Genomic DNA, 12,654 nt, shown 5'->3' on the forward strand with positions numbered 1-12,654 from the left:
AGCCCCTCACAGGCATATCATCTTGTGCTCTGTCCTCTCTGTCACCATAAGCAAGGGCACCCACATCCCTTTGCACACAGGGCCCATTCATTCCCCAGAGCCTCAAGTGGCTGTCTGCCAGGTACCAGAAAACAAAGTGCCTTTCACATTGCTGTTCTCATCCTTCTTAACAGAGAGCTTTGTGAAAGGAAAAATTTTCTGAATTTATAGCTGGGGAGCTGAGGCTAAAAACAAGTGAAGCAACTGTCCCAAGAGCTCAAAGCTTCAACCATGGAGTTAAGATAGGCACATGGCTCTGGAGCCCATGTGCTCATCTCCATAGTGAATTTTCTGTCACCTAGAACATGATGAGAAAGGGGACATCCTCTCCTGGTTAAACAGATATGATTTACTAATGATTTACTAACAAGTTCATGCTCCCTCCACCATTCACTAAACACATCCCAGCCTTTGCTGGCAAGTTACTTGTGCTGAATTCTCTGCCTTCACTTGACTCCAAGATGCTTGAGGTTAGAGACCTTGTTTTTATTATAATTATAGTTTTACGCCTGGTTCTGAGGACACATGGTATGTGCTCACTCAATTCAAGGAAATTGAAGATATAAATTAATATTTATAAAGTATGTCCATGTCCTATAATGGGATCAACCCAAGTTTAGTTGAGAGAAGGAGAAATGGAAACAGGTAGAAACATTCCCATCAGACCAAGGTGCATACACAACACACACACATATATACACATACTCCCCTCACCTGACCCAAGCTACACACACCATCCATTTCTGGACACACTAACTTCTGCATATTCAAATGTGACTATTTTACTATTTTTCAGTTTGTGAAGAAATACGGGAACCTTTTTAGCCTGGATTTCGGTGACTTGCCTTCAGTTGTTGTAACTGGATTACCCTTAATCAAAGAAGTTCTTGTCCATCATGACCAAAATTTTATGAATCGCCCCATTCTCCCTATTCGAGAACATGTTTTTAAGAAAAATGGTAAGTTTCTTGACTAATGTAACATATGTATGTTTTATATCCTGTGATCTATGAAAGCTGCCGGTGTAATTTTAATTATCCAACACTCCCTGGGACTAAGCCCATCGTTAAAACCCTGCCCCTAAAAAGCTCAGTGCCAACATTTCCCTGTTGAAGGGGTCTTCTCAGTGACCTGGCAGCATCAGCACTAACGTCAGGGACTTGTCACCTGCATGAACTCACTCTGGATATTTGATAAATAAGTAAGTGATGAGATATGGTTTCTGTTTGTTTGCTACCATGAGTTTGACTTTTTATTTTTTTAATTTTTTATGATTTTTATTGTTTCCATTATAGTTGATTTACAGTGTTCTTTCAATTTCTGCTATACAGCAAAGTGACCCAGTCATACATATTTTATGTGTGTGTGTGTGTGTGTGTGTATAAACTTTTTCTCATATCATCCTCCATCATATTCTATCACAAACGACTAGATATAGTTCCCTGTGCTATGCAGCAGGGTCTCATAGCTTATTCACTCCAAATGCAAGAGTTTGCATCTACTAACCTCAAACTCCCAGTCCAACACACTCTCTCCCCCTCCTCCTTGGCAACCACAGGTTCTGTTCTCCAAGTCCGTGAGTTTCTTTTTTTGTGGAAAGTTTCATTTGTGCCATATATTAGATTCCAGATATAAATGATATCATATGGTATTTGACTTTCTCTTTCTGACTTACTTCACTTAGTATGAGAGTCTTTAGTTCTATCCACATTGCTGCAAATGGCATTATTTTGTTCTTTCGTATGGCTGAGTAGTATTCTTAATTCATTCATCTGTTGTTAGACTTTTAGGTTGTTTCCATGTCTTGGCTATATGAATAGCACTGCAATGAAAATAGGGGTTCATGTTAACTTTTGGAATGAAAGTTTTGTCTGGATATATACCCAGGAGTGGGATTGCTGGGTCATACAGTTGTTCTATATTTAGTTTTCTGAGGTACCGCCATACTGTTTTCCATAGTGGTTGTACCAATTTACATTCCCACCAACAGTGCAGGAGGGTTCCCTTTTCTCCATGCCCTCTCCACCATTTGTTATTTGTAGACTTAATAGTGATAGCCGTTCTGACTGATGTGAGGTGGTATATCATTGCAGTTTTGATTTGCATTTCTCTGATAATTAGTGTTGTTGAACATTTTTTCATGTGCTTGTTGGCCATCTGTGTATGTTCTTTGGAGAAATGTCTATTCAGGGCTTTTGCCCATTTTTCAGTTGGATTGGTGGGTTTTTTGTTGTTGTTTGTTTTTTGTTTTTTGCTTTTTTTTTTTGCTGTTGAGTTGTTTGTTTGTATAATTTAGAGATTAAGCCCTTGTCAGCTGCATTGTTTGAAACTACTTTCTCCCATTCTGTAGGTTGCCTTTTCTTTTTCTATGGTTTACTTTTCTGTGCAAAAGCTTGTCAGTTTGATTAGGTCCCATTGGTTTATTTTTGCTTTTATTTCTGATGTTTGGGAGACTGAACTAAGAAAACATTTGTACAGTTTATGTCAGAAAATGTTTTGCCTATGTTCTCTTCTAGGAGTTTGATGATGTCTTGTCTTTGTTTAGGTCTTTAAGCCATTTTGAGTTTATTTTTGTGCATGGTGTGAAGGTGTGTTCCAGTTTCATTGATTTACATGCTGCTACCCAGTTTTCGCAGCACCACTTACTGAAAAAACTGTCTTTTTCCAATTTTATATTCTTGCCTCCTTTGTTGAAAATGAATTGCCCATAGTTGTCTGAGTTTATTTCTGAGTTCTCTCTTCTGTTTCATTGGTCTGTATGTCTGTTTTAGTATCAGTACCACACTGTCTTGATGACTGTGGCTTTGTAATATTGCCTGAAGTCTGGGAGAGTTATGCCTCCTCTTTGGTTTTTGTTCCTCAGGATTACTTTGACAATTCTGGGTCTTTTGTGGTTCCACATAAATTTTTGGATGATTGTTCTAGTTCTGTGAAAAAATGTCATGGGAAACTTGATAGGGATTGCATTGAATCTGCAAATTGCTTTGGGTAGTATGGCCATTTTTATGATGTTAATTATTCAAACCCAGGAACATGGAATATCTTTCCATTTCTTTGAAGCCCCTTTAATTTCCTTGATTAATGTTTTATCGTTCTCAGCATATAAGTCTTTCACCTCCTTGGACATATTTATCCTTAGGTATTTGATTTTTTGGGGTGCAATTTTAAAAGGTATTGTATTTTATATTCCTTTTCTAATATTTCATTGTTAGTATACAGAAATGCAAATGATTTCTGAATGTTAATCTTGTATCCTGCTACTTTGCTGAATTTGTTGATCAGTTCGAGTAGTTTTTGGGTTGAGTCCTTAGGGTTTTCTGTATATAGTATCATGTTATCTGCGTACAGTGACAATTTTACCTCTTCTCTTCCTATTTGGACAAATTTTATGTCTTTTGTTTGTCTGATTGCTGTGGCTAGGACTTCCGGTACTATGTTGAATAAAAGTGGTGAGAGTGGGCATCCTTGTCTTGTTCCGTGGGAAGGCTTTCAGCTTTTCTCCATTGAGTGTTATATTGGCTATGGGTTTGTCATAAATGGCATTGATTATGTTAAGGTATGTTCCTTCTATACACACTTTGGTAAGAATTTTTATCGTGAATGGATGTTGGACCTTGTCAAATGCTTTTTTTTGTTGGATTTGTTTGGCTAAAAATTGTTGAGAATTTTTGTGTCTATGTTCATCAAAGATATTGGCCCATAGTTTTCTTTTTTGGTAGTTATCTTTTTCTGGTTTTGGTATTAGAGTGATGGTGGCTTTATAGAATGTCTTTGAGAGTGTTTCTTCTTCAACCTTTTAGAAAAGTTTAAGGAGAATGGATATAAGTTCTTCTTTATATGTTTTTTTTGTCTTTTTGTTGTTGTTGTTGTTGTTGTTGCTATTTCTTGGGCCGCTCCCTCGGCATATGGAGGTTCCCAGGCTAGGGGTTGAATCGGAGCTGTAGCCACCGGCACACGCCAGAGGCACAGCAATGCGGGATCCGAGCCGTGTCTGCAACCTACACCACAGCTCACGGCAACGCCGGATCCTTAACCCACTGAGCAAGGGCAGAGACCGAACCCGCAACCTCATGGTTCCTAGTCGGATTCGTTAACCACTGCACCACGACGGGAACTCCAAGTTCTTCTTTATATGTTTGGTAGAATTTGCCTGTGAAGCTGTCTGTCCTGGACTCTTGTAGGGAGTGTTTTTACTACATATTCAATTTCATTTCTAGTAATTGGTCTGTTCAGTTGATCTATTTCTTCTTGATTCACTTTTAGCAGGCTATAAGTCTATAGAAAGTTGTCAACTTCTGCTGGGTGGTCAAATTTGTGGGCATATAATTGTTCATAGGATACTCATGTTTTTTTTTTTATTTCTGCAGTATCTGTTGAGATTTCTCCTTTTTCATTTCTTATTTTGTTTATTTGTTTCTTTTCTCTCCTCTTCTTAGTGAGTCTGGCCAGAGAGTTGTTAATTTTGTTTACTCTTTCAAGAACCAGCTCTTGTTTTTATTTTTTTATTGTTTTTTGAATCTTTATTTCATTGATTTCTTCTCTGATCTTTATGATTTCCTTCCTTCTGTTGACTTTAGGTTTTGTTTGTTCTTCTTTTTCTAATTCATTTAGGTGGTGAGTTGAGCTGTTGATTTGAGATTTGTTTTCTTTTTTGAGTAAAGCCTGTATCACTATGAATTTCCCTCTGAGCACTACTTTTGTGGCATCCCATAGATTTTGAATGGTTATATTTTCATTGTCATTTGTCTCTAGGTATGTTTTTAATTTCCTTCTTGATTTCCTCATTGACCCATTGGTTTTTTGGTAACATGTTGTTTAGTGTCCATGTAGTTAGTTTTTTCTCATTTCTTTTCCCGTGGTTGATTTCTAGTTTCATGCCATTGTGGTCAGAGAAGATGACTGAAGTAATTTCTGTATTCTTAAATTTGTTGAGGTTGGTTTTGTGCCCCAATATGTGGTCAGTCCTTGAGAATGATCCATGTGCACTTGAGAAAATGTATATTCTGACTTTTTTGGATGTAATGTCCTTAAAATGTCAATGAAGTCTAACTTTTCTATTGTGTCATTTAGGATCTCTGTTGCCTTATTGATCTTCTGTCTAGAGGATCTGTCCATTGATATGAGTGGGGTGTTAAAGTCTTCTACTATGATTGTATTCCCATCAATTTCTCCTTTTATGTCTGTTAGTAGTTGTTGTAGGTAGCTGGGTGCTCCTATATTAAGGGCATATATGTTGATGATTGTAATATCCTCTTTTTGAATGGATCCTTTAACCATTAAATAGTCTCCTTCTTTGTCTTTCTTTATGGCCTTCATTTTTTTTTTTTTGCTATTTCTTTGGGCCGCTCCCATGGCATATGGAGGTTCCCAGGCTAGGGGTCGAATCGGAGCTGTAGCCACTGGCCTACGCCAGAGCCACAGCAACGCAGAATCCGAGCCGCGTCTGCAACCTACACCACAGCTCACGGCAACGCCGGATCGTCAACCCACTGAGCAAGGGCAGGGACTGAACCCGCAACCTCATGGTTCCTAGTCGGATTCGTTAACCTCTGTGCCACGACGGGAACTCCTATGGCCTTCATTTTAAAGTCTGTTTTGTCTGATATGAGTATTGAAACTCCTGCTTTCTTGTCTTGTCCATTGGCATGAAATATCTTTTCCCATCCCCTCACTTTCAATTTATATGTGACCTTTGCTTCTCTTTTGTAGAGAGCATATTGTAGACTTTTTTTATCCAATCTGCGACTCTGTGTCTTTTGATTGGAGCATTCAGTCCAATGACATTTAAGGTAAATATGTATTCCCATTTTAAACTTGTTTTCCAGTTGATTATCTGTTTTTCCTTTGTTCCTTTCTGTTTTTGGTTTCCTTTTATTTTATGCTTGAGTACTTTTCTTTTCAGTTTTTGTGAATGTAATGTTTAGTTTTGATTTGCAGTTGCCCTGGTTTTCAAGTATGTTAATCCCTTCCTATACCTGCTTGCCTTAGCCTGACAGTCATATAGTTTCAACCATTCTAAAAAAAAAAAAAAAAGAATCTAGATTTTCTTTCTTTCCTTCCCCACATTCTATGATTTCGAAGTCCTTTTTTAACATCTTCATGTTTGTCCTTTTGCTGTTCCTTTTGTTTATCATCACTTTTACAATAGGTTTTTTTTTTTTCCTTTTAGATATGTATACTGGCTTCTTTAAGTGATTGCTTTCCAATTGTGGTTTCCTCCATCCTATTTCTTCTTACTTCTTTATTAGATAGAGAAGCCCTTTCAGTGTTTCTTTTAGAATGGGTTTAGTATTGCTGTTTTTAGAATGGGTTTAGCTTTTGTTTGTTCAAGAAATTCTTCATTTCTCCTTCTATTTTAAATTATATTCTTGCTGGTAGAGTATTCTAGGCTGCAGTTTTTTCCCTTTTGTAACTTTGGCTATATCTTGCCACTCTCTTATGGCCTGTAGTGTTTCTTTAGAGAAAACAGCTTATAGCCTTATGGGAGTTCCCTTATAATTGACACTTTGTTTTCCTCTTGCCCCCTTTAGAATCCTCTTTAACTTTTGCCATTTTTTATTATAATACGTTTTGGTGTGGGCCTGTTTTGGTTCAACTTGTTTGGGGCCCTCTGTGCTTCCTGTATCTTGATATCTCTTTCCTTTAGATTTGGAAAGTTTTCAGACATAATTTCTTCAAATATATTTTCAATCCCCTTTTCTTTTTCTTCTCCTTCTCGAATTCCTATTACGCATAGTTTGGCCCACTTTATATTATCCCATAGATCTCTTATATTGCTTTGATGTTTTTTCGTTTGGTTTTTTGTCTGCTGTCCTAATTGGCTGATTTCCATTATTCTATCTTCCAAGTCACTAATTCACTCCTTTGCATTATTCATTCTGCCCTTTAGTGCCTTTAGTTCAGTTTGTATCTCTGTAAATGAATTTTCTAATTTTTCTATGTTCCTCCTTATATTTTCTAGTTCCTTTCTAAAGTAATCTATATTTCTGTTTATGTCTGCTCTTAATTCCTTCATAGTCACCCTTAATTCCTTCAGTATTTTCACAATATCCCTTTTGAACTCAGTGTCTATTAGACTGCAGAGGTCTGTTTCATTGTTTGCTGCTTCAGGAGAATTCTCCTGTTCTTTTAACTGGGAATGGTTCCTGAGTTTCTTCATTTTTCTTATATTTTTCTTACTCTGAGTTTAGGGAAACCAACTTTTGTAGTCTGGGAGGGTTATTTCTATGCAAGATCACCCCTTTTATTTTTTCTGGGAGGGGGTACTGTTTATTTTTGGCTTGGGAGTTTGGATATTTGCTGTCTCGTTCTTCAGTGTGAGCTGTTATCCCCTTGATAGGATGCTCAGTGTGTTTACAGGAAGAAGGAGTCAATGGGCAGGGCTAATAGTCAGTGCCTGGTTGCTGGGCTCTTGACAGTAGCAAGGACCTTCTGGAAGATGGCACAGGCTACTCCTAGTTGCAGGGTCCTGGGAAGTGGTAATGAGCCTCAGGAAGATTTAGGTGGTGCCAAGAGCATTTGGCAGTTGCAGCGGCAGGGTGTGTGAGTTCCCAGGGGAGTGAGAGCAACAATAGCTGGTGTTCAGTCTCAATGCCCTACTCTGTGGTGCCCTCTGAGGTCTTTGGGGCCACAAGTGGTGACTTTTCATGGACCCCTAGTGGTGGTGAGCCATGCCTACCTCTGGAGTCAGAGATAACTGCAGTGGTTATGTAGACCATGCAAGAAATACATGCAGTAGGCCATGCAAGAAAAACCCATCTTGCTTAGCCCACTCAGGAGGTACTGCACAGGCTTGTCCTAGTTGCAGGGTCCTGGAAGTGACAGTGATCAGGCATGTGTGGGTGCTGCCTGGGGCGTTCGTTTGGCAGTGCAGCAGCAGGGTGGGTGTGTTCCCAGGGGACTGAGAGCAACCATGGTTGGTGCTCAGTTGCAGTGCCCTCTTTTTTTTTTTCCGACATCTGAGATGACTTGGGCTGCAAGTGGAGCCTTTTCACAGACCCTAATGGTGGGCCATGCTACCCTCTGTTTTCTGAGATGACTGCTGTGGTTTGTCCCCACAACCTGTAGTTCATGCAAGAGGTACCACATCGCATTTAGCCCCCCACTATCCTTAGCCTACACAAGAGTTGCCCAGCCACCCATAGCCCATACAAGAGGCACCCAGTCTCCCATAGACCAAGCAATTGACCTCTCACTGCCCGTAGCCTGTGTCTGAAGTGCACCACCCTCTGAGAGCCCACGAGTACACAGAAAGAGATTCTTATGTCAGTTCACCCCTTCTCCTCTTGTGCTCCCCAACAGTGGTGCCTTGCTTTTCCTGCAGGCCCAGACCTCCTCCTGGGTTCCCTCAGCTGTCACCTTCCATTCCCCAGCTCATGGCACACTGCTCCTTAACCTCTCAGGCTGTCTCCACACAGCCAACCCTAGTCCTCTCCCTGGAACTGATTTCCAGGGCCTGAGTCTCAGCACCCAAACCCCGCCCCAGCATCTCAGGTTGTGGAGTCCAGGGAGATTGTGCAGATGATCTCTGCAGCTCTCACTCTGCTTTGCTTTCCCCAGTCAAGCTGCCACGCTTTTCTTGGTGACTTTGAGGTCCCTCCATCTCAGCTGATCTCTCCTCTTTCTGTAGGTTAGGTGGCTTTCCAGGGTGTGGGTTCCTTTTCTCTTTATCTGCTCCCTTTCAGGAATACTAGTCTCATCCTGATTTCCTTTTCTCTCTCTCTCTCTTTTTCTTTCTTTTGTTCTACCCAGTCATGTAGAGGGTTTCTTGCCTTTTTCAGAGGTTTAAGTTCTTCTGATAGTGTTCAATAGATGTTTTGTGAGAATCATTCTACATATAGATGTGTTTTTTTTTTTTTTTTGATGTGTTTGTGGGAGAAGGTGAGCACCACATCTAACTCTAGCATAGGTATGGAGAGAAGAGACTTGAAGAACATGATCCTTGAAGAAATAGATCATTTTTATATTTAAAAGAAGAAGGCAAATTAACAAAGGATATGGTAAGTTCTCTGTGTAAGAGGATTAGAAGGAAAATCTGGAGAATGTGGTGTCCTGGGTACCTTTGAAAGAGAATGTTCCAAGAAAGAAGTGTCTTATGCTGGTGACATATGAAGATGAGGTTTAAAGGGACCCTGGACTGGATAGCAGGGAGGGATATTTCATTGAGTTGGTGGAGGCCAAGGCCAATTATTAATAGGAGTTAAAGAGTACTCTGGAAGTGAACATGAAAGGACTGTGGCCTCATGTGTGTTTGAAATAAATGATGGTCTATTGAACACACTGGACTTTTTTATTTCCTCTGTGTACTTTCTTCATAGACTGTTTACTCTTCCTTGCTTTCTTGAGTCATTCGTTTATCCTTTAAAGTCTAGCTTATATAGGACTCTCCTTTTAGGCTTTGCCTCCTTATGAGTATAGACTTCGTCTAATATATAATGCATCCTTGGTATGTAATATAACAAATATTTAAATATACTTAGGTGATAAGTAATCAAAGCATGGGCTTTGGAGTCAGGCAGGTCTGAATTTGAATGTTGGTTTAGCTGTTTACTAACTTTGTGACCTTTCAGAGTTTACATTTATCCTTTGTTCCTTGTTTTTCTCATCAACAAAATTTAGGGGAGGTTGGCACTTATGATTGTATCCACCACAGAGAGTTCCAGTAAGTACTAAATCACATAATACATTAAAAATACTAAAATGCCTGGTATTTCAAGCAACCAATAAATGCCAGCCATTATATCCATTGCTTTGGGACTACTTCTCTGAAGAGTTTGTAGGGACCTTAATGCGCTTCAATCTGATAACATATCCATGTGCTCTTGATGGCTCTCTTTTCATAACTTTGGCTTTCTTTTTCCCAGGATTAATCATGTCCAGAGGCCAGGTATGGAAGGAGCAAAGAAGGTTCACCCTGACAACACTGAGGAACTTTGGTTTAGGAAAGAAGAGCTTAGAGGAACGCATTCAGGAAGAGGCTCAATACCTCATCCAGGCAGTAAGAGAGGAGAATGGTGAGTGTGTCATAGGACAGGTGCTGGGGACTGGGGGTCCTTCATTCACTAACCAGATATTCAGTAAATGTCTATGTGCCTGACCTGTTCCCAGAACTGTGTAGGGCACAGAGAGGATAAGAGTGCACAGCTAGCTATGATCTGCCTTCATGGAGCCTGAGAATTAAGCACAAGAAAATGGGTATTAAACACATTACTGATTTTAAATCCTGGTCATTAGTTTGACTTGCCAAGCATTGACTGAGGACTTGCCATACTATCATACCCTGTGAAGTGTGCTAGGGCCACAGTTTCAGAGGTGGTTCTATAGTCAATATGTCATATGTCATGTAGAGTGGACTCTCAGTGGAAATAGAAAGAAGCTATCTGAAGGGCCCATCTCTTCCTCTGCCTTCAGGACAGCCTTTCAACCCTCACTTCAAAATCAACAATGCAGTTTCCAATATCATTTGCTCCATCACATTTGGGGAGCGCTTTGACTACCAGGATGACCAGTTCCAAGAGTTGCTGAGGCTCCTGGATGAGGTCACATGTCAGGAGACATCAACACAATGCCAGGTGAGGCAGTTCTCACTTCCTATCCTGGATAAGGTTAATCAGGTTGATGTCAGACACAGATAAGGTCTTCCTTTTTTTTTTTTTTTGCTAATAGATAACCTTTTAAAAATAGACTGTAACACATATTTGAAGTCAATATGTTGAATCTAGTGTTTTAGATAATATTGTTAAATATTCACTATAAACAATGTTTCTATTATTGATGTAAAGTAGAAAACTGAACATGACTTACACCTATGGACCTATGTTTCTTTCTTTAAGAAGCACAATATCACCATCAGCTTTGAGTCCCTCCTCTCTATGTCCCTTCCTAGTCCACCATCTCCGTCCTCCCTCAGCAGTACCTTTCGGTACCTGACTGTCCCTCGGCGCATTGTTTTGAGGGTCACATGTTAGTTGCACTCCTTTCTTTATTTTGTGTCATTTCCATGTATCAATATGCTCCTTCTGTTACTCTTTTCACTATGGATGAACACTTGTGGATTTCCAGTTTGGGGATGTTATGAATCAAGTTGTCATGAACATTCTGGTTTCATCCTTCATGTGGACACATCCACTCATCTCTGAAATGTACACCTGGATGTAAAAATACTTAAAGGTTTCCCAAGTGGTTGTACACCTTACTTGCCCATCCTCACTTTTATATCAATCTTCTTAATTTGCAGGTTATAAATTTTTGGGGGTTCAGACCTCACCCCTTTTGTAGGTTCTGCCCTCTGCTTTTGTCCTGCTAGGCCTGTGAGTCTAACAAAACCTCTGCTCACCTTCTTGGACTCTCAGCCACTTTTCTAGATTTGGAAACCATTTCTAAGGGAAAGTCATCCCCAAGTGTTTTATTTATTCCTGACAAACATCTTTGCCTGGAGCCTTATGGACCCATCATACCAACACTGATAAAGAAATTAGCATGACTCCTGGCACATTAAAGAAGCATAATGAATGTGAGCTATTATGATTATTGTCAAAGTTGCTTTTGAATAATTTTATTTATACTCGATTCTATTTGTGGTAGTCCCCATTCAGTAATTCCATTTTATTCCCTCCAATTAATAGAGAACCTAGAAAGTCATGAGAGTTCAGTGGGTATCCAGGTGCCTGTCCCCAGGGAACACAAATTCCTAGGAGAGATGGGGCAGTGAGGCAGGGGTAAGAAGCATTTCTTAGAGATCCAAAATAGATCAGGCACTTTGATGAGCAACTGCACATACTTTATCTCAGTTAATTTTTACAACAGTCCTTTAGTGATGAAATGAAGCATCCAGATGTGTTCAGGCCAACATGGAAATGTGTGAGCAAATTCACATGGCGGTCACTGGCTGTGTGTTAGTGCTGTATGGGTCTCATGTCATTTGGTCATGAACATTGCCTGGGTTCCCATTAACAGGTTGTTTAAATAGTGACAAATCACTCATTATTACTACTATTATTATTCCTATTATCAGCAAAGTATTATAGTTAGAAAACAACAAAGCTAACAGTTAGACCCATGGCTGTTTCATTTTAAACTTGGGCAAATTTCTATTCTGTTATGCTGTCTATTTTCTACCAGATAATATTAGAGAAATATATTTTTAAAAAAACTGTTTATTTCAGTAAATGTGTCTTACTCACATGGAGATTACATCATAATGGGAACAGACAAATGAATACATATCTATGTTTAACACAGACTGATAGGTGGATAAATTGATAGATCAGTAGATCCATAGATGCATATGTTTTACACACACAAATATGCACATACACACACACATTAGTGACAGTTGCCAAGAAAAAATAAAACAAAATGTGAGTGTGGAAAGAGGGTGCCAAAGATGCTGCTAATTATAGGATCGTCAAGTAAGACAGGTCTAAATTGATGACATTTGAGCTGCACCTCAATGAAGGAAGGGCCTGGAGTTACACAGATTCCAAAGGAAGAGCATTTACATGGAAGGAACAGCAAATGCCAAAACCGAGCCGAGAGCATCCTTGATGTGACCCCTGAGGCCCATGGGGCTGGACTGGAGAGAGGAAGAGAGGGTGTGATGACTGAGAGTGATGG

At 39.6% G+C, this 12,654-nt stretch overlaps 1 protein-coding gene across 1 annotated transcript in view; it reads left to right on the forward strand.

Moving 5' to 3' along the window:
• Positions 1 to 12,654, forward strand: part of LOC125133783 (cytochrome P450 2J2-like) — a 35,582-nt gene that overhangs the window by 11,155 nt on the left and 11,773 nt on the right. Inside the window, exons 2-4 of the mRNA XM_047792307.1 lie at positions 836 to 998; positions 9,903 to 10,052; positions 10,450 to 10,610. Coding sequence (XP_047648263.1) covers positions 836 to 998; positions 9,903 to 10,052; positions 10,450 to 10,610 — 474 coding nt within the window. The remainder of the gene's footprint in view (positions 1 to 835; positions 999 to 9,902; positions 10,053 to 10,449; positions 10,611 to 12,654) is intronic.

The sequence above is a fragment of the Phacochoerus africanus genome, chromosome 8 (genome assembly GCF_016906955.1).
Source record: "Phacochoerus africanus isolate WHEZ1 chromosome 8, ROS_Pafr_v1, whole genome shotgun sequence".
NCBI classification, from domain to species: domain Eukaryota; kingdom Metazoa; phylum Chordata; class Mammalia; order Artiodactyla; family Suidae; genus Phacochoerus; species Phacochoerus africanus.